This window comes from Ammospiza nelsoni, chromosome 1, assembly GCF_027579445.1.
Source record: "Ammospiza nelsoni isolate bAmmNel1 chromosome 1, bAmmNel1.pri, whole genome shotgun sequence".
Classification (NCBI taxonomy): domain Eukaryota; kingdom Metazoa; phylum Chordata; class Aves; order Passeriformes; family Passerellidae; genus Ammospiza; species Ammospiza nelsoni.
The window spans coordinates 111,859,226-111,882,475 of NC_080633.1; the positions used below are offsets into that span (position 1 = coordinate 111,859,226).

The 23,250-nt window shown below is 41.6% G+C and overlaps 1 protein-coding gene across 1 annotated transcript in view; it reads right to left on the bottom strand.

Annotated features, from left to right (window-relative positions):
* LOC132075257 (ethanolaminephosphotransferase 1-like) overlaps positions 1-23,250 on the bottom strand; it is a 53,913-nt gene that overhangs the window by 13,278 nt on the left and 17,385 nt on the right. The window contains exons 3-6 of the mRNA XM_059475491.1: positions 23,117-23,225; positions 20,953-21,027; positions 13,877-14,145; positions 5,551-5,659 (exon numbers count right to left, since the gene is read on the bottom strand). Coding sequence (XP_059331474.1) covers positions 5,551-5,659; positions 13,877-14,145; positions 20,953-21,027; positions 23,117-23,225 — 562 coding nt within the window. The remainder of the gene's footprint in view (positions 1-5,550; positions 5,660-13,876; positions 14,146-20,952; positions 21,028-23,116; positions 23,226-23,250) is intronic.

Consider the following 23,250-nt stretch of genomic DNA (forward strand, 5'->3'; position numbering starts at 1 on the left):
AGCACTGTCTTCATGCACAAAGTTGATGTAGGTTTTGGATGTTCAGCATCTAAGACATTTTTTGAGTATAAAGATTGTATAGGGATGTATTTATCATGCTTGTTGAAAAGAGATGGGTTTATCATGTTTGTTGATTTTATACCTTATTTTCAATGTCTACGGAAGTACACATGGCATTTATCTTGAACTGAGCTGTAAGACAACAATTAGCATTCAGAGGAATTTAGTACCAATTAAAGAATTAGTTTATTAGTTTATGGATGTAGCTGCTTCTTTGATGCAGCTCTGTTCAAACTGTTTCTGGGCACAGCAAGAATTGAGCACCACAGAAAATCCCAGACTGGCTTCTAGAAGGACTTTCCCAGGCAAGCTCCCTTGTTTGACCTTCTCCTGGGGGTCCCAGAGCCCCTGGAATGACTCCTCACAGCTTAACACCCCCAAACTCATTCCCACCTGTGATCAGCATCCTGTGACACTGCTCTGCCTCTGGCCTTGAGCACTCTGCTCTTCTGGGTTATTGTTCTGACTGGTTCAGATGAGTTACTCTGAACATGAACTCAGTGACTTCTTAAAAATATATCTCAAGTGACAGGTGAGTATTTCACACCCTTTGCTTTAACAGAGCCTTGTACAATCTGTCACAACAATGCCTTGATAAATGTTGAATCGGTGACAGACATGCAGAAGCCAACTCATGTTAAGCACACTTCTCAAACAGGACTGGTCAAAGCCTGTTGGAGAAATAACCTTTTGAAAACATTGCACTTAACATTTAATCATTCAGCAAGCCATCACTAGGGCAGAGCCATCAGCCACTTTGCAATGGGAACTACAGGAAATCACTGCAGAATGACATCATTCCACAGGGGGAGAAACAATTCATAATTTGACCATGGCCTCCTAAACAGTTTCTGACACTGAAAAAGGGACAGGCTCCTCTATGAACACCCATGGCAAGGATTGTGTGTCCTCCTTTGATGCACAGGATGTAGCACAGAGTAAGTACAAGGCACTGGTTTAGAGGAGAAAGTATGCTGTGCTTTCCCACTATGATGGAATTCAAATAATTGGCATGTTTTAAGTGTTACAGCTTGGCCTCATTGTTAGTGTTTTGCTGCTATGATCTGTTCATTTATATTTTCACCCCTCATTTTATATGCTTAGATAGCTCAGGGAAGAGTGACCCTCAAGGAAAACACTCTGTACAAGTCAGCATAGAAACCAAACCCATGAACATCATAGGAAAAAATTCTGAATGCTTTGGCCCCATCTCTAAAACAAAGTTCAATTTTCAGATCTCTGATAGATATTAATATTCAATTCACATTTCATGTTCAAACCTGCACTTTGAGAACTTGTTTCAGCTTTGCCACAGTTTTCAGTAGCCAAATCTGGGCACAGTTGACCACACATAGTACACTCAAACATGACACCATGTCTGGCTTACAGAATAGTCTGCCCCATGTGCCCCACACTGATGAAGTATAACACATCCACTCCATGCTTAAGTGATCCTTTTCCCATGAAGTCTGTTCTTGTGGTTGCAATTAATACTGAGAAGGAGCAGGAAAATGTGTGCATCCAGGCATCATTTTTCCAACTTGCCTTCCTAAGGAAATGAAGCTGATGTGCTAACTCTGCTTGTTTCTGTACATCCCACCACAACTTCCAAGCCCTCAGTCAATTCTGAACAAAAAATATAGCAAAAGAAATTTCCAGTAAGATGCATGTCTCCATCTTCCTTTCTCTAGGAAAGGATTGTAGCCTGAACTCAAATTTTATTAGACATTATAAAATCTTCATACAGAGCAAGTATGAAGGTCCCAAACATGAGAAATGCTTCATGCAGAGCATGCACCTACAGGTCATTTAATAGCAATGTGAGACAGAAACCATCATCAATTAGTAATGCTGCTCCCTGAACTACAGATGCCTACCTGTCAGTGAAAATCTTCTCACAAAGTCCACAGCATCATTTGTGGTACTAGAATTTATGTGCAGAACTGACTGCTTTAAAATGCTTATTGTAAATATTTCATATTGCTCTCAACCTGATAGCACAGTGACAGGGAATGTTGGGCATTTGGGATGCCCTGGAGGGGTGAAAATAAATGATAGCTCTCACCCCAGTGCTGCCCTTTGAAGGGACCCTAGTTAGCCAGATAATGCTGTGGGACAATTGTGCTTAAATCCCAAGAGAGCTCTTGGAGTGTCATCCCCAGGAGCCCTGATGAGTGCACAGTAATTAGTTGCAGATGAGCACACGGGCACATAACTTCACCAGGGTCTGTCTGCTCCCTTGCTGGGAGAGAAAAGGCATTTCTGCCCAGCAGCCAGGTCAGCTGCTCTGCAAACAGGAGAGGGATTGATCCCTTCCTCCTTGATCCAGGGTCCAGCTAGGTGTGTGTTTTGGAGCTGAAGGATGGAATTGCATTCACTGCCAGTGAAAATTACGGGATCATGTTTGCTGGGTAGCTGACAAATTCCCATAAAATACTATGCTGAAGTTCCTCTGTTTCACAGGGTAGTCCTCCGAGGTCACTGCTCAGCAGCTCAGGATTTGGCTTTCCTACAGGTGTTCACAGTGTGCCAGAGAGCTCCCAAGAACATACATAAAGCTCTCTTTCCTAAAACATCTAATCTAAACACCAGCACTGCTGCACTTTTATGTATATCTTTGTGTGTTCTGGCACCTGATAAAAGCTCCATTACTTTCAATGAGTGAGTGTCACCTGGTGATACCACAGCTTCCTCTGAAGAGGTGCTTTTGCAGAGTTCATCCTGAGGTTATACATGGATTTTTTTTTTTCCCAGAAAACTACAGGAAGGACATCTGAAAAACACTCTTGTGCATCTTGTTTGGATTTGTTCCTACTAGAGAAGGTGGGGCTAAAGCCCAGCTGCTCTCAGAGAAGCAACAGCTCAGCAGCTGAACTCCTGTTGTGTACAGAACAGTAAAAGCACCAAAAAATGCCAAGTATTGATGGAGCAGCTACAGGTTCGTTGTTAGAAGGACCACTGGTGACTACTAAATGCCATCAGATGGTTAAGCACAGGCATTTATGGTTTAATGGCTCCTCTCAGGATCCTGGGAAACTAGCTTGTAAAAAGCATCAGAGGCCCACTTTGTTTTTAACTAGCCACGAAGGCATTTAACTGAGCCAGCCAGAGGGGGCTCTCTCATACAAATGGTTCTGGCTGAGCAAGACACACTTGCTGCAGTCCCTCTAAGGGAGAAAATAATTGAATATTCCTGGCTGCTTGGCCCTTGGTGTAGGTTAGACAGGTACTGTTTCTGCAGTCACAGTGGGGTCCTGTAATTTACCACAAGCTTCTAAAAATTTCACATATCCCTGGTCACTGCACACAGGCTACCCGATGACAACCGCCTTACTGCTGAGCTGAGATTCAAATATGAAATGGCAGTGCTTTCTGGACCAGCATGTCCATAGTGGAAGGATACTACTTTTTGTCTCAGAGGATACTAAGGATACTACTTTTGTCTTGTCTAAGAGATTCTAAGAGATTTACTAAGAACTATGATGATTCTGTAATATAGAGTCAACCGAGATTATTATTTTGCATTCTTTAAAACCCATATTTAACCTCAAATAAGTTGCAAAAGATGCCATTGTGCATGGTGTGCTAGAGACAAGGTTTTTGGAGAAACCTTTTGGCTCCTTGTTAAGCCTACTCTGCTTGGGACAATGATGGAAGAAATACTATTCTGTGCTCACAAATCCATTCATATAAGCATACCACAGAAGACAGAAGCAGTACTTCTTTGACTTCTATGTCCTGGGCCACTGAAGACAGTGAGTCAAATTTTGGTCTCAGTTAAGGACACATATAATGGGTTTTGCAATCCATTGCATCAGGCTAACATTTGGCTTCCTGAAGAAATTGTATTCTATTACCCATAAGAAGATAGAAGACAGAAACACTACTTCATTCTGGAGTTAATGCAACAGTCCATCAAACCTTGCTGTGCAGCTGGTTCTGGCAGAGTATGAAAAAGGATGCTCACACCTGCAGATCTGATAATGCCGAGATGCTTCCCTTCCACAAACATTCCTACTATGTTGAACAGTTTGAATTAAACCTTCACCCATGGCTTCCCAAGTGCAAGGGAAGCCATCAGAGTAGTCCCTGAATGGGCTGTCATGTGTGTCAGTGACAGGAACCAAGCACTGGTGTGTGCAGCACAGTGTGTTCAGTGGGCTGGTCTCTGCTGGCCCTAGTGCTGCCCTGACCTGCCCATTCTGGGCGAGCCAGCGTCCATCTGCCCTGGGCTTGCAGTGCTGCTAAAAGAGCACAAATCACTCCCTGTCTGCAGCTACACCTCTGTCAAAGGTGAATAATTCACTGACTATTGAAAAGGCAACCACTGTCTTTCCCCCCTTCCTTTCTTCCTTTTCCTCAGAGTGCCTAACTCAGGTCTGACTAGAAAAAGACTGTATCATCCTGGTCACACACTGTTGGTTTTTTTGGGCAAAGCACAAAACCACATCCTTGCAGACACTGCTCATTAGAAAGCACAGCCTGAACAGGGTCCTTTCTAACCTAGGGATTCTGGGAAACAGTGCTGGAGCAAGAGGTGGTGCCTGCTGACAACCTGGCTACAAGGAGAGGGGTTGTAAGAGCACAGATCAGTGCAAAATGCTCAAATGGCTGACATGGAAGAAGCACCTATAGCCAAGTCCTCCATTTGGCCCAAGGGCAGAAGATGTTTCTTGGGATGCAAGCCTAGAGTGTTTGTGTCAAACAGTATTGTGGTGCCCTCTTCTCACCACTTGTATGCTCATATAAAAATCTCCAAAATGCATATGCTAATTTCTTCACCTTCCAAGCAACACATCAAAGACAATTTGCATACACAGAGTTTCAGCTAAGACTTCTATATTTCTAACTCATTAAAATGTAACTGCTCTTGTTCTCAGTCTTGATATAGCAGTCAAAAAACATTCAGTGCTCATTTCAAACTACACTGACAGCATCAAATAATGGCCAAATAGGCTATTGCTGTGTATGGAAAATAAATCTCTTCTGTTTTGCAAAAGATCTCTAAAGAAGACCTTAGAAACCACCTGGCTTTTATTCATATTTACAGTTGTGCATCTAAGGTTATTTAAATAATGTCTTCATTCCCCCTGTACATAACATTTTGGAACATAATGTGCTCCAGGCCAAAACACTAAACTTAGAATATACATAAATGTAAGTGACATTTTACCTGAGTGATATGAGGAGTTTCTGAGACTTTGGGAGCCAGAAGCCAGCACACTGCACTGAACTGCACATGCAGATAAGGAGTATTTTCTATATTATTTGTGTGCAGCATACACTAATTCAGCAAGGAACAAATTTTCCAAAATTATCTACTCTTTAAAAGTTTTCCAGTATTAACCTTTTAATTATCTCTATTCATGTATTTTTGGACTAGCCAACACTTACAAAAGTAAAACCAAAAAAAGAAAGAGGGAAGTATAAAAAATATCAAGTCCAAATTATTAAAAAGCAGCACGCTTTTGTATAGATCTGGACACTTACCTATGAGCAGGATAACTAATACATCTGTAATATAATAACCAAAGAGCAAAGGCTTCTGCCAGACCTCCACACCAACAGTACCAGTGAGCAGATATGCTGCTATTAACACCTACAGAAAAAAAAGATAACTGATTTTCAATCCTTTACATCTAAAGGCAGAGAATTTCACTTATCATCTAATACAAATGCAAAAGTAAAAAAAATTAAAATCTGCTAGTTACCTCCTGTCCCTACTTTACCTTCTGCTGCCATGGCAAAACAGTAACTTCTAAGCAGTGAAGCAACTTGCAGGGTCACCAAGAGAATTATTTAAAATATATGAAATATGGTAAGCAAGCAACTGCCCTGGTAATGTGTGCATCTTTTTGTATGTGGTAAGTATTACTGACCTACCTTTTCAAAATACCTAAATCCACTTTTATTGCCAGGTCTCCCCACCACACATGCACTTTCCTGTTTTTGGGTACAGACTTCAGAATTAGCAATGTGGTTATTTTTGCAGCTCTGCCCCTTGAACTGATCATATCAGAATAACAGAGAAGGGGGCAGAAAAACCCTAAGCCCACCTGAAACAATAATGAAAAATAATAAATGCAGTCAATTGAATGTGAAGAAATAAAAAGAATGAGAAGGAGATGAAGTCTTCCCTGATTTTTAATTTGTTCGACAGATACATCCTTACAGGACACAAAAAGAATCACATAGATGTCATTAGGAGTGAAAGGACACATCCACAAGACTCAGGAGCACCCAGCTAGGGGGACTGCTGCCCTTCTATTCCTCCAGCCTGCTTTATTCTCAGCTGTTTGGATTTGCCACAGGACGCATAAGAGGCTATATGTTTCATGCTAAGCTAGCTATAAATGAAAATAACAATGTTAATTACAATGCCATTTAGAAAACTGCATATTCATCTATTTATTCCCAGGTAACATTCAATAACCTTTATATTTTCCACTCAATGCATCTTCTTACTCTGGGATGAAAAAATGGTTTCCAGGTTTACTTGTGTTACAGATTTTACTATTTCTTAATTAGGTTTTTTACTACACTTTTTTTTACTATGCTATGTGTTTTCTCCATTTGAACTTCAACAAGCACATTTCTGGTCTTCTATTAAATTTGAACTCAAAGATACATTGAAAATCTCTTCGTTAATTACCAGGCTTTTTACAATCACAGATTAAGAGCAGAATGCTGATGTTGCTTAAACATTACATGTAGATAATACTACATTTGACTTCACTTACTTCTCTGTATCTGAAACCAAGATTCTTGCCCTGTCAGTGTACAGGTCTCTATGAGGTTTTGCTTGGATTTTGCACTGTGGAACTGGATGTTTGAATTGCCTCTGCAAGAACAAGCAGCACGACAGATCTGCAGCAAGGAGGAGCAGGCACCAGTGAGTGCCATTGTGTCTTGGGCCACTGAAGAGAGTGAGTCAAATTTTGTCTCAGTTAAGGACACATATAATGGGTTTTGCAATCCACTGCATCAGAGCTAACATTTGGCTTCCTGAAGAAATTGTATTCCCTTACCCATAAGACATGATGGATGGAATCCTGACCCCATCAAAGTTGATGGCAAAACTCCAACTGGCTTTGATGGAGCCTGAATTTACTCTCACATGCTGAACCCTGAACAGACATTTTTGGCAGGTGATAAAAGAGGAACTTTAGTATTAAGCATTATTACAGTCAGTACTTTTGGCAGGGCAGTCATGAGCATCCCTGTCAGATGTCAGTGCATGTCTAGGAACAGGGGTGTGGATGCAATGGGCTCTCATAGGGAATGCCCTGCCCTGGGATTTGGTGATGCAACACTCCCAGATGGAGATTGCCTCTTAACAGATGTAGCATATGAAAAAAACCCACTCCTTGGCTTCAGAATTTTGGTATATTGTTTTTTAAGGACTCGTCACTTTGACTACATTGAAGCAGTCTCCAGCTTTAGAAAGCAGATGTCCTTTAGAAAGCCTGAAGGATGAGAAAATGGCTGTGTCCCTTGATCTAAGCTATACTAGCAAAAAATTGAAGATTGTCAAAATTACTAGCAAAGCCTAAGTCTGTTAATCAGCTATATAAACTGCTTTAAAGGCACTGCTGGTGGAAAAAAAAAAAAAAAAAGTAAAGCAATGTTCCTAAGTTCAACTGAATAATTTTACTTTAGAAAAGATGGTCAAGTTTTTTACTTATCTCTCTGCCATAAACCAGCTTTAGTACCTTTCAGATACAAATGTAGTCTCTAGCAAGTAAAAATAATTGCAGCCTTTTGTAAAATGAGAACTCCAAATTAAATAACTGTATTTGGTTTGTGTGGCCAGTTTTGGTAGCAGAGGGGCTACAAGGGTGGCTTCTGTGAGAAGCTGCCAGAAGCTTTTCTCATGTCCAGCACAGCCAATGGCAGATGGCTCCAGGATGGACCCACCTCTGGCCAAGGCAGCAGCAACCAGAAATGGTGACAATGCCTCTGGGATAACATATTTTAAAAGGGGAAAAAAAAAATCCATATTGTGCAGTTGTAATTACTGCCAGAGAAGAAAGGAGTGAGAATATGTGAGAGGTACAGCCCTACACACAAGGTCAGTGGAGAAGAAGGAACAGAAGGTGCTTCAGGTACCAGAGCTGAGATTCCCCTGCAGCCTGAGGTGCAGCCCATGGTGAAGCAGCTGTGCCCCGGCAGCCCATGGACATCCAGGGGGGTGCACAAATCCACCTGCAGTTCCTGTAAGCCCCCACACCAGAGCAGCCTGAGAGGAAGCTGTGAACCTGCAGGAGGCCCTTGCTGGAGCAGGCTCCTGGCAGGGATCTGCAGACCCATGGAGAGAGGAGCCCATGCTGGAGCAGGTTTCCTGGCAGGACTTGTGATCCTGTGGGGGACCCACAGGACTGAAGAAGGTTCTGCCTAAATGACTGCACCCCATGGAAAGGTACCCATGGTGCAGCAGCTCATGAAGAACTGTGGCCTATGGGATGGATTCACATCGGAGAAGTTCACAGAGAACTATTCCCCATGGGAGGAACCCACTCTGGAGCAGGGGGAGGACTCCTCTCCCGGAGGAGCAGCAGAAACAACCTGTAATGAACTGACTATAACCCCCATTCCCTGTCTCCCTGTGCCAGTGGGGAGAGGAGATAGAATCCAGGAAGAAGGGAGAGGTAGGGGAAAGGTGTTTTTAAGATTCGTCTTACTTCTCATTATCCTGCTTTGATTTTGATTCATAAGAAATTAAATTAATATCCCTGAGCTGAGTCTGTTTTGCCCATGCTAGTAATTTGTGAGTGATCTCTCCCTGTCCTTGTATCAACTCATGAGCCTTTCACTATATTTTCTCTCCCTGTCCAGTTGCAGAGAGGAGTGACAGAGCAGCTTTGGTGGTGCCTGGCATCCTCCCACCACAATAACACAAGTGAGAACTAAATAGCAAGGTAATGTAGATGGGTGCAGTCTTGGATTCCAGCTCTCAGAGCATCTGACCAGGAATATTTTTGGCTTTCCAAGACCTTCTCTATGAGGATGGGGAATACTTATGATGAGAAAGATGTGAAAATACAAGGTGTTAATTTGTAGTTTCTCTGATATAGCTGACAGCAGGACAGCTGCATTCTGAGCAGGGCCTCCCTATCTTGACACAATTTTGTAAATAACAGCAACACAGCCACATTTGTTCCTGTGTAAAATCAGAATAATCCTTTGATATGACATTGGGAAAATTCTACATAAACATAAGGCAGTATAACCCCTCAAAGTCTTCTACCTTCTAGCCTCTTACTTGTTCTCTAAAATTCTTGATATTTTTAGATCAACATCACTTCCATGTCTTTTCACTATTTCAGGTATAAGTTTTGTGACCACAATATTTTAGATTGTGTTTGTACATCCATTTATTTTCTTACCATTGATTTACCATTTCTGTTTTACACACAGGCACATTTAGTATTAGTTTTTTTTCTCTCAATAAATAATTGAAGGTTGCAAATCTTAGACTTTGAAAAATTTTACCTAAAAAGATGACTTTGCATTTAGATGTTACAGACAAATAACTAAAGGCACATGGAAGATTAATTAATTAAGAAAGGTTTGTGGGGAACCATAACCAAGTGGTTAAGAATGAAGCAGCCTGCTGCAGAAAAAGCCTGTGCACAGCAGGTTCTTCTGTTCAGATTTCCCATGGATACACCATGGGGCTTGCCTCAGATAACTGAGTATTGAGATCAGTTTCCAGCCCTGTCTGGAGGCAGCTTGAACCAACACCATGGTCTGGCCAGCACTGCTTCCTCACTGCTGTCACTTCTCTTAATTCAACAATTCCACTGTGCTCCAACTTTGGAATTAAGTAATAATACTTTTTCTTCACAAGAAAGGCTCTGCTTTCCACAGACGCAGGGTTTTGTCTTTTCTATTAAAAGGAGGAGGTAGAAATTTTTTCAAGATGTGATGTGCGCTTGCATTGTTTGGGATTTCTCTGCCAGACCCTGAAACACTTGCTGCCACAATACATCTCTGGAAAAGGTCACATGCAATATATTTCAGCATGGATTTTGTAAATAAGCTTGTATTTTAAGCTTTTGTAAAAAAGAAAACCTGGTCTATGGCACCCATGAAAGAAACCTTCCCCAGTTTGACTGAAAGGAAGGAGAAAAGGAAGTCCTACAATGTTTCAGTTGCTAGGGGCATCGTGTACTTCCATTTCTTCAGAGTTCCAAGGCAGGCAGAGGGTTCTCCCAGAGGCTCTCAGTGGTACTGCCCAAAGCCATCAGGCAGAAGCAGCTGGGAAAGCATCTTAGACTGAACCCCTGGGGCTCAAGGACCAAGCACCCATCCCTTCAGGCACAACTCTCTCTATCTGCGGGATTTCTGGTCATTCTCTCCTTGCAGGGCTGGGGCTGGGCCACAGACAGCTGCCTGCTGCCTTTGGGATTTTGCTGCTTGTGCTTCTTCCGAGCCTGCTCCTCTTGGCTGGGGAGAGGGAGAGAAAGGAGAGTGGAACTGTGTGGGTCACTGCAGCTCTCACACAGCTCTTCACTTTAAAAGTCTTAATTAAGAATATAAAGGGTATCTCCTGTTACGCTTAAGGCAGCACCAATGGAGCAGAGGTATCATTACATCATATTAAGGAAAAATTTGTTCCCCTGCTATGAACTCAACTGCAGTGGCTTATGAAAAGCAACAGCAGGATTAGGCAACTATTTCATTAGGGTAATATTAAATTCTCCAGAAAGAAAACAGATCTTTTTTTAAAACAAAACAAGACGATGTCTGTGAAAATTAACATATGGCAAGAAGCCAGAAATGTTAATTTCTCAGGAAAGCTTTGTCTTTTTTTTTTTTTTCTCTCCAAGAAACTTAACTTGCAGATATTAGCTTTCTTTGGTTTGTTTTGTGACAAAAATAAAAGTCTTCATTTCCACAAGATGTATCTGAGGGGGAATTTCTCACAGATCATAGCAGAGATTAATTTTTTTGCTTTTTCCTCAGACTTTTGGGGTTTCCAATAGGTGTGCTTACTCAAAAGTGTATAAAAATTGTCTAGATGCTATGATACTGAGGCTGCTCTCCCTGCACCTTTTTCTGCTACTCAGGAATCAGCACAGGACAGATCCTTGTGCAGGAGGGAGGAGAGACAGGAATAGCTTTCCCCGCTGCATTTGCTGCCACCTTGATTCTGGATCCTCAAACATAATGGTCCTCTGACCAAGCATCTCTCAGACATATTACAGCCATTTTTCAAGTTTACAAACCACAGCTTCCTGCAAATGATTGTCTGCTGTAATCAAAGCTAATTGGAGTGCCAATTACAGCCCAGCTAGCTTAATTGGGTTACCAGTTCTGATGAGTCATCAAGTCCCAGGAAAACGTGATGTGCATAATTCCCACAGATTTCCCTGTCTATAAGAAGGTATTTTTCACGAGGAACAGCAGCTCTTTCTCCCGCACAGCTGAGGCAGAGCCCGGGAGAGGGCTGAGTTTGCGTGCAGCAGAGCTGACAGCAGCAGCATCCTGGGAGCCTCATGCCAGATAACAAACAGCTCATTGAGGTCATCAGTCCTGTCTGCATGCTGACAGTAACTACACTAACTACAGTAACTACTGGTTTTCTTGAGTTCCTGGCTGCCAACGAGATTAAAAGCAAAAGCAGGGGACCAGACCACCTGAGTGTCTGACATGCCAGTGCAACAGCATTAAGTTGTAGGAGAAATTACTGAAGACACGACAGAGAGGCACATTCCTGCAGCAATCCAATTCCTGCAGGAATGCCGTGGAGGAAATACTTAGCTAAACATTGTGAATCAGTCTGGAAGCAGCTAGTGAGTGCTTTCACACTCTCTGCTTCTAAATGTGACTGTGGGAATACCTGGCAGAGAAGCAATGGGGAAAAAAACCAGCAAGGGAAACATAACTTTTCTTACTCATCCTCAGCCATTTGCTATTGTCCCCAGTATCCTCTAAGTTACTGGAGATGAAGAGCTATCTTTAATAGAACACATATTATATAAATTTGATTAATGAGTTTACAAAACAAGAACAAATATTTAGGGGAATTAAGATCTTTTAAGAGACTAGTCAGTAGAACTGGGAAAAAAATATTTTGTACTTTCTGGTGTATATGTAATGTCTTTTGGACTAATGTAAAAATACCACCTAGAGCTACAAAGCTACAAAGCTTGCCTTCTCTTAGTTCATAGGCAATCACAACAGCTATTTTTTTACAGATGAGAAAACTGACATACAGAGATTTCAATAGTACAGTCTTCTACCAGCTGATGACTGTGCTAAAGAGCATCAAAAATCCTCACATTTACAAGCTTATCACTTTGACTGTAACCAAGTCATCACAGAAGGCACTGAAAAGCAAGTGAGCAGGACAGCAGTTCAGCATCAGAGGGGAACAGGAAACAGCACTTGTTAGCACCTTGCATCCCAGTTAATCAAAGCAGTTTACAAACTTTACTGATATTCATCCTCACCACAAATCTGTCAGGCAGGGAAATATTAAAAACAGGGCCACAGGCACAGGTCACTAACAGAGTTATCAGTACTGCTCTGCTAGTTGATACCCACTCCCAGATTTTACCACTAAAACAGTTTGGATGCTGCAGTGATCCAGCAGAGCTTTCTGAACATTCACACATACAGTGATCATCTGAGCAACCAGTGAAACAGGCTTGAACACAGCTACTCCTCTCCTGCTGGAAGAACTTCAGGGAGAAGCCTTACAGACATGGCTGAAACTTGCAGACCAGCTGGCTGCCTAATGTCTTAGTCCTGAGCCAACTCCTTCTCCCAAAACCTATTTTCTAGAGGACAACACAGATGCACCACAGCTGGACCACCATCTCTGAGATGTTCTCAAACCACTGGATTCTGATTATGTTTACAGCATTACATCTGCAGCCATTAATTTGAATACTGTATTTCCATTAAAACACATATTTGAGTATTTGTCAAACTTATTTTCAATTATTTGGCTGTACCTTTCATCTCGTTCCTGTAACAGGAAGCTCAGAAGACTGACTGTGCTCTTCAGGCTGCAAACCTTGGCTATCTGAGACACCGATAAGCCAGCCCACAGGGGTGCTGGGCCTTTGGAAATGCACTAAGCTTGTTAATACTGCTACTCATCTGTGCACTGAGGACGCCATTCACTCTGGTGCCCTGGGCATGATTTCTGAAGACGTTCACCAGGCTGAAAACCAGACAAGAACTCAGCTGATGATGGCTGTGGGCTGATAAGTAATTGACCTTGCTGAATGTCTATGACTTTTTGACATCCATGATGACTGACTTGTTTTTCAAAGACAGAACTCACTTGGCAACAGTTACTGCTCTCTGCATAGGTACAGTGCTGTTTCCATTACCACATTTGTTATAAAACGCAGTAGAATTGAGAAGGTCTGGTAGTGTATAACTGTGTAATTACTGTTAATAGATACTACTTGGACTAATTCACATCATGCCTCACAATCTGGTATTGGGGGGAAAATAGCTTGTGGCTTCAGATAGCATAGTAATATTTGTTAATACCACAAATCAAATGCAGTTAAATGACATTCTCATGGGCACTGTCTAGCTGCTAGGCTTGCTGCAAGCCTTTTTCTCCTGCACAGCAATGAATCACTGATGCTGACAATTTGCTCAAGAGCAGCCCTTTATTGCAAGTGCAGAAAATATTTCTGAATTACTTCTAGGGTTTTGCAGTTTCACATATTTCAATATCTCAGCCAAATATATTCGCCTTGAACTCTACTTTTCTATTGCTTTAATATTATAAAAACAATTACATAGTTAAAAAACCAAAACCAAAACAGGGATGATAAATACTTACCACTTGGCTTATATCATATCCCCAAGGAAGAAAAAGAACTCCTGTGTTATATTTCTCCCAGTGTGAGCACATGAAGTTAAACAGGACAATGCTTAAATATATATACATTGTATATACAGAAACTCCACTCTTCCCATTGTCACGGGAACAGACAGAAAAAAAGGAAAGCACAAAAATGGAGGTAGCCCAGCTATCCAGCCCATGGTCAAATAGTTCTCCCAGGGGAGTACTGGACTGAGTCCTTCGAGCATGTTTCCCATCTATGGAGTCTAGAAGGATTGAGAAAGGAAGAGAAACAAAGAATTAGAGCACAACAAAAGCAGTATCTTTCTCCAAAACAATTCACCACTGCCATATATAATGTACAGGAAAATTACACTGATGACAGCAAAGTGAAGCACAACAGCCCCCTCAACACCAACAGGTTACAACTGCTCATAAAATAATTGCTCCAGATATCAAGTAATTTTTCTGTCCTTACCTCAACTCTTAAACTAAATGCCACTTCCTTCATGAGTTTTAGAAAGACACTCATAATTAACTGCCCCCAGTGCTCTTGGAACATTTTTACATCAGTTTCAATTAGTTTCAAGCGCTAAAAAGTGTCCGTAGAGCTTTTTGCCCATCCATTGGTGTTGTGGACCCTCTGAGCCTTCAGACCTCTTGTGGGGTGGATGCCTAAGGCATTTTAAGTTCCTTGATGCTCAATACCTTAATGACTAACAGTTACACGGCAGCTTAAAGGAGCAAATTTCACAAAATTTATTTGTATTTGTGCTTACATATATTTTAAAGTGTTTTTCAGTTTTCATACAAGAGTGTTCAAATGGCCAAAAAGGCCAATGGCATCCTGGCCTCCACCAGAAATAGTGTGGCCAGCAGGACCAGGGCAGTGATTGTCCCCCTGTACTTGGCACTGGTGGGGTCACACCTTTAATCCTGTGTTCAGTTCTGGTCCCTTCACTACAAGGAGGACATTGAGGTGCTGGGGTGTGTCCAGAGAATGGCAACAGAGCTGGGGAAGGGTCTGGAGCACAAGTGTGATGAGGAGTGTCTGAGAGAGCTGGGGTGGTTTAGCCTGGAGAAAAGGAGGCTCAGGAGTGACTTTATCACACTCTACAACCACCTGAAAGGAGGTTTTAGTGAGATGGGGGTCAGTCTCTTCTCCCAGGTACAAGAAGACACGGTCCCAGGTCACACCAGGGGAGGTTACATTGGACATTAGGAAAAATTTCTGCACAAAGATGGTTATCAGGCATTGGAACAGGCTGCTCAGGTAAGCTGTGGAGTCATCATCACTGGAGGTATTTAAAAGGTGTGAAAGTGAGGCACCTGAGGACATGGTTTAGTGGTGGACTTGGCATTGGATTAATAGTTGGATTTGATGACCTTAAAGGTCTTTTCCAACATGCATGATTATATGATTCTAAGAATGCATTACAGTTCAGGTGCATTATGTGTTCATCACGTTTTGTACTTGGGTGCATAGAAAATGATCCATCACTGTACAGGACCTTACTCTGGGGATGTAGTTGGACAATATGGTTTGAGTTGATCTGATAGTTCTCTGCTGTTGAACAGGGTGACCTGCAGCCTGTTCAGCTGGTGGAAAGACAGCAAACATTATGTTTTCTCCTGGGTCACTGAATTGGTACTGTGTATGGTACAAAATGCAAGGGAGATGGCGCAAGGGAGGGATGGTGAACACAAGGAGGAGAAAGGTAGTCTAGCAGCTGTAACATTTCTTAGTTGTAATGTCAAACCATATCCTTAGTCTCTTCTCTGAGACTGTGCAGGTGAAAAATAGAACTATTTTCCTCTTGAAGTTACATGTAAACTTGCAGGATGAACCTCTTAGGAAAAAGTACACAGAACAAACCCTACAGATTACTTGGTTTTGTCTTGAATCTCAAAATAAAATGGAGATGCTTTTCTATTTGATATTACTTGGAAGATGCTATAGCTAACAATTATTAGCTATTGATAGCATTAATAACCCAAAACTGATGAGGAGCACATCTCAGCAGAGTGAGACCAAAGACACCACAGCTGCTGTAGATCATACGCTACTTACTTCTCTGGATTATTTGGCAGTACTGTGAGTTTTGTTTAATGTAAATATACTTCAGGGACCTAAACCAGGAAAAGATGGGATTTCATTTTGTACAGATTTTAGACTATATCTCTATTGTAATATCCAAACAGCTGTGATATATCCTCTGCTCAAACAAATCTCTTGAGACAGTTCTCAGAACTCAAAAACTTAAATATCTCATAGAGGATTTCAAATATAGCTTGCCTCCTAGAGACTCATTCTCTCTCTCTTAACATTTCCATTGAATTTTCAGCATCTTACTGAAATGTGCAGAAAGAAAACTATATAAGCTTGAGGTTACTTGAAAGGTGTTGCAATAGAATTAGAAACTCTTCCATCCACTGAACAATATCTCTGAAACCTTAGCAGCAAATAAAGATATAAGCAATCCTAAAGAGTTTGTGGTGTTTTATATTCCAAGAACACCTATCCCAAATCAGACGGGATTCAGGTACACAAGTGTTACTTATTTAAAAATAAGAATGTGAGAACATTTTTCTGATTATAAATTTTACATTATCACACAAGTATATAGATACTAAAATATGTACCTCACAGTGAAAAGTGGTTTTCATTTTGCAAGAACTTGGTTTTTCTAAAAAGAAGCTTATAGTATTGTCCTAAAATACAGTACTTCTAATTATAATGGTCATGGAAAAAAATACAGCAAGTATACGACACATACATCAAACCGGATTTTCAGAAATCCTTAACCACATTTTCCATGTAGTTTCATTAGCTTTTTAAAAGACTGAAAATATTTTCTGGCTTAGGTTTCAGTTTGAAATCATCCATGCCAACAATGGTGTGTGTTCATTGGTTAACATACACTGTCTCACACTTCCATTGCTTTCGAATTCTTATATTATGACTTTGTCTCACAAAGATTCATAAATACTCCGTTTTATAAAGTTTATATAACTTTTAAAGAGTGGAAGTCAAAGTACCAGCAAAAAGCACTCCATTTCATGGGAAGGAAATGATCCCAAACCTCCTTAAAAAAGCAGGAGGGATGGAGAGCAGCATGTTAGGGAATTTGGAGAGAGTAATTGTGTCATTAATATAAGCTGAGAAAGATTACAGTTGCATATTTAGTTAGTTATTATGGTTCTTTGCAGTCTTCCAGAGGGAAAACTTTGGCCATGCAAAATTAAATCTCCGACTAAATATTTCATGAAGTGGCTTGGAGAGCAAACATAAAAATCTACATATATATTAGTTCATTATAGCTTTGACTGTCAACATCATATTCCTTGCCGTCCAAGTATTAGGAACTACAAGCTTCACTGGAAAAAACCAACTACATTAAAAATCTCAGAAGCTGAACTTCCCGTGAGCCTTCTGGGGTGCCATACAGTAACAGTTCCAATATGTAATTCCAATTTATGAAGCAATAGTCACTTCATTAAATTCCATACAATGACATAAAAAATGGTTTTCACAAAAGAAACCACTGCTTCTGACTACAGAGAGCTGCTAGAGAAATCTGAGTAGTAGTCACCTTCAAGGGATTGTTGTCCCGTTGCTTTTTATGGTACAAATACAAAGAAATTCTGGACAAAAAGATTTTGGCACCATCTCGCCAACTGAATAGAAATGCCAAGGTATGTACAATGCAGGGGGAGAGATCTGCTCAAGGGGACACCCCAGGTCAGTCAAGATGGCTCTGCATGCATTGGTCTGATTCCAAAAGTGGTCAGCCCCTCTGCACAGCACTGCATGTATAACACACCTGTATATTGCCTGAGCATCCCAAATATGGCACACAAATATATGGCTGCACTGCAATGGCCTTACCAGAAACAGCTCCAAGGAGAGGGGACATTTAGAATCAATTAAGGTTGAAAAGGACCTCCAAGATCATTGAGTTCAATCTCTGACTGAATACTGCCATGTCAACTAAATCATAATGCTAAGTGCCATGTCCAGTAGTTTCTTGAACATTTTCCAGGGATGGCGATTCCACCACCTTCCTGGGCAGTCCATTCCAAGGCTTAACCATCCCTTCAGAGAAAAACTTCTTCCTGATGTCACACAGGAACCTCCCCTGGCACAGCTTGAGGTTATTTCTTTTGTCCTGTTGATTGTTGTCTGGGAGAAGAGACCAATCCCCACCTCGCTACAGCCTCCTTTCAGGTGGTTGCAGAGAGCAATAAGGTCATCCCTGAGCCTCCTTTCCTCCAGACTTAACATCCCCAGCTCCTTCAGCTGCTCCTCCTAAGATTTGTGCTCCAGACTCTTCCCCAGCTCTGTTGCCCTTCTCTGAATACATTCCAGCACCTCAATGTCCTTCTTGTAGTGAGGGGCCCAGAACTGAACACAGGATTCAAAGTGAGACCTCGCCAATGCTGAGCACAGAGGGATGATCAACGGCCCTGATCCTGCTGGCCACATGATTTCTGGTGGAGGCCAGGATGCCATTGGTGTTTTTGGCCACCTGGGAACACTGGCTCAATGTTAGCCACTGACAACCTCCACCCCCAGGTCCTCTTCCACTGAGTCACTTTCCAGCCACTCTTCCCCCAGCCTGTGGCACTGCCTGGGGTTGTTGTGACCCAGGCGCAGGACCTGGCATTTGGCCTTGTTGAACCTCACACCATTGGCCTCAGCCCATTGATCCAGCCTGTCCAGATCCCCATGCTGAGCCTCACTGCTCTCCAGCAGATCAACACTCCCCCCCAACTTGCTGTCATCTGCAAACTCACTGAGGGAGCACTCAATTCCCTCATCCAAATAATTTAAAAAGATATTAAACAGGTTTGATCCCCTGGCTGTCCCGCATGTGCTGCATAAGGACACTAAAGATGATCTGCTCCATAACCTTCCCAGACACTGAGGTCAGGCTGACAGGCCTGTAGTTCCCCAGATCCTCCTTCCAACCCTTCTTGCAGGTGGGCATCACACTGGCCAGTCTCCAGTTCTCTGGTTGACCAGGACTGGTGACAAATGCTGGAGAGTGACCTGGCTCTTCCACCAGCTCCCTCAGTACCCTGGTATGGATCCCATCTGGCCCCATGGACTGGTGAGTGTCAGCTGGCATAGCAGGGCACTGTCTGTCCCTCCTGGATCACAACAGGGCTCTGTCTGTCCCTCCTGGATCACAGCAGGGCACTGTCTGTCCCTCCTGGATCACAGCAGGGCACTGTCTGTCCCTCCTGGATCACAGCAGGGCACTGTCTGTCCCTCCTGGATCACAGCAGGGCACTGCTGCTCCCTCCTGGATCACAGCAGGGCTCTGTCTGACCCTCCTGGATCACAGCAGGGCACTGTTCTGCTCCCTGTCCCTCCCTACCAGCTCAGGCTGCGTGCCTTGAGGGTCTTGGGTCTCTCTGTTGAAGACTGAGGCAAAGAAGGCATTGAGTACCTCAGCCTTTTCCTCATCTTTGGTTACAATGTTCCCCTTTGCACCCAATAAAGGATGGAGATTTTCCTTGGCCCTCTTTTTGTTGTTAATGTATTTATAAAAACACTTTGTATTATTTTTGACAATATTGACAGCATGGAGCTCTAGATGAGCTTTCACCAATCCAGTTTTCCCTCTACAAGACCTGATGACATCCTTGTACTCTTCTTGAGTTGTCTGCCCCTATTTCCCAAGTTTATAAACTCTTTTTTTTCTCTCCAAGTCCAGTGAAAACTCCCTGTTCAGCCAGGCCAGTCTTCCCAGATGGCTCATCCTTGGGCACCTAGGGATAGCCTGCTCCTGTGCCTATAAGATTTCCTTCTTTAAATGTGTCCAGCCTTCCTGGGCCCTTATTACACAGAACTGTGCAGTCCTTTAAATATATTACCTTTAGTCTCCCCAAAAAATAACTCCATTGCACCATGGTGTGGAAAGTCTAGTTTGGAACAAGACACCTTTGGAAGAGAAAAGAAAAAAGCCACACAAATGTGGATCTCACTTCCAGGTCAGCAAAATTTCAGATCTGTCTTCACACCACTGCACAGCAAGGTGCAGTCTACCTAAAAATACACTCAGGGCACAGAATGAAGTAGTAAAAATAGAATCTGAAACTGAGATGTAGGTGTTATGGGAGAAAAACAGCAAGAGGAAAGAAAAAAATATATACTTATTTCTATAAGAAGCTCAGGCCTGTCGTCACATCTGTCATCACCACCTCTCCTGACACACTCCTTAAGCACTGAAGTGCCTAACAATTTCCTTTTTTCTGCTTTGTCCTTTATTTTTCCTATTTCTTTGAAAGCACCCTCTGCTAATTCTGATGTCTGAGCTTCTCAGAATGTCATCATCAAGGGACAAAGATTTTTATGAAACCAAAGAGCTCTCCTATAGAAGAGACTCTCCTGTGAAGAAGGCTGAGAGAGTTGGGGTTGTTCACCCTGGAGAAGAGAAAGCTCCAGGGAGTGCTTCGAGCAGCTTTCCAGTACCTAGAGGGGCTATAGGAGAGCTGGAGAGGGACTTTTGTCAAGGGCATGTAGGGATAGGACAATGAGGAATGAGTTTGCTGAAAGAAGGTAGGTTTAAATTTTAGATACTAGCAAGCAAATCTTTACTTGTGAGGAGGGTGAGGCACTGGATTGGGTTGCCTGGAGAAGCTGGGAATGTTCCATCCCAGCGTGTTCAAGGCCAGGTTGGATGGGGCTCTGGGCAACCTGATCTAGTGGAAGGTGTCCCTGGCCTTGGCAGGGGGATTGAAACCAGACTGCTGCTGTATAATGATTTCCATTGTTCCTCTAAAATAATTTGAACATTCAAGAGGAATAAGAGTTACTGTAATAGAGCCTCTAATAGACCTCTTAAGATGCTAGCTTGGGTTTAAGTCTGATAAACATTTTTATTTTGTGTTGTGGTTTGAGGTTTTTTATTTAGTTTGTTTTTTTTTTAATCTAAGAGAACTGTTTTGGAAAGAGGTCAGTAATTTATCCACAATGCCTCTTTATCTCAGAATCATCACTAGTGAATTTGAAGACAAAATTACATGAAAATGTCAGACATGCAAATGATTTCACTGTACATTACCTAAAGCATAAGCACAAAAGGTAGTAAAAGCACTGAACAGCCACACCCAGGTGGGAACAAGTCCAGGACTGGTACCTGAAAAAAAAAGGGTAGAGAGTCAGGGTAACAGGGGTTAACATCAAAGAAATCCAGCAAGATATGCACACAGATACAAACTAGCTGCCACTGATTAACACACTGCATCAAACAGATGGAAATATTTGAGTCTGACCTTCAGGCACTGGTGAGCTCTATCAAAGAAGCACTGAGCAGGCTTGAATGTGTTTCCACCGTAAAGGACAAAAGGTAATAGAGAGGTTTTTTGGTCCTGAAATGACTCTAGTATTGCACAAAACAATGATAGCAACTAGGCAAAATAGTCCCAGGTCATGGGAAAACCATCCATTGAAAAATTAGTAATGTTCATGTAATATATAGGAAAAAAAGAAGTTTTCAAGCATTATTATCAGTACCAGTCTGGGGTTTGTGTAGCACTCTTACCACACAGATCTGAACAGGAAGTTTTTGTCCTTAGGCTAGCAGAAATACTAGCATCCCTTTTGTTTTTTCAGTGAGAAAAAGGAAAAGATAGTTAAATTGGACAGAGCCCAGAGTTCTGTTCTTGCTCTGCTGACAGCATTAATCCAAGGTTATCATTGCTCCTTTAAAGAAATCAATCCTTTTTCCAAAGAGACTTCTATTTAACTTAAACATCACCCAATACTACATCAACACTAAACAACTGTAAATGCAAAGTCCTCTCAGGTTTCTGCCATTTGGCACCAAACACAGGGAATTCCTGCATACAGAGGTGTGTCCTTGTCTGAAAGATGCCAGGAGATGCCAGCACCTAAAGCAGTGCCCTGACCACGTTTCTCTCAGTGCCTCATCTTCCCATTCTGAAAGCAAAGATGACAATTCCTGACTCTTAGCTGCAAATCTGCAAACTGTACCATGAAAACCAACTGTGCAGGAAATTAAATTTTTTATTTCTGATCCTAGGTATAGGATTGATATATGATACTCCAAAGGCCCTTTAGGTTGCGTGGAAGTTTTCCATCAACTGAGAAATGATGGGGACTGTTCCCATGTAGACTCAGGAAGAGCTTGCAAACTACACATACAGGTCTCAACTCTAAGAGACTTAATCACCATTTCAAATGTCTTCAAATTCCATGTATATCTACTGAGAATGTGCCAAGATAACATCATCTCATTAAAAAGATCTGTTCTGGATGTTCTCTTATTACAGGGCTGAGTAAATATCACCTACATTGATTAAAAAGCACCGGGTGCTCAAGAACGACGTCAGACAACTGTATAACAAGCTGGTCCTGAAAATGTAACTTTTGAACCAAAACTGCTAACAAGTATCTCTGCCTCTAGAATTGCTATGATAAATGTACAACAACTCACACCAAAGTCCACCTCCTGAAGCTAACCACAGGTATAACAAAATAAAGACAGCTAAATGTAGTTGTTTCAGGAAATAAAAGTGCTATCTTCACTGACTTGTCTAGTTTAAAGAAAATCTAACCCTTTTATCTATATCTACTTATCTATTTTACATATTAATCACCTAGAAGATTCTTACTACCTTTTGTGGGCCCCAATATCTGCTCTGAGAAGCCCAAACCAAACATGCCCCACACTCAGGAGCAATTAGATACAAAAAAATTCTGACTTGGTCTTCAATGAGGAGCAAGCATGGACTTGGACTTCAAAGTCATAATTTGAAGAGACATTTATTTAGAAACTATGTTTTTGTCTAGAAGCAGTCTTGAATAGGGGGTGTGAATAGTGGAGAAATGAAAGGGAAGTTAACTCTTTCAGATATTAGTTTAGGTATTAGGAAATGTGAAATCAATGAAAATGTTATGAAGAATATTCAAGTGGATTTTGGCTTTAAATAAAACTTTAAATAAACTTTAAATAAAATGAGATCTTACCAGAGACTTCAAGCAGCATATGCTGACACCCATTTTAGGGATAAAATTAAATTAGATTTTTCAATAAAATGATCTAAATTTATAATGCTATGTGTGAGGTGGATTCTCCTATCTACACCTATAGAAGCCTTACTAGGGGAATAAGTAGAAGATTTAAGTGTCTGATACCTCCCTGTAACAGTCAGAATTATAAGCAGTTTAATAATTCTGAAAAATTACAACATGAACATATTTACCTGAGGCAGTGTAGTCCCAGTCATAAAAAGATATTAGAAAATAATTAAATAAAATCATGACAAATCCAGAGAATGTTAACAGGTTGGGAGCAATCCACAAAGGCACTATCTGTTAAAAAATGAAAGGAAAAAAA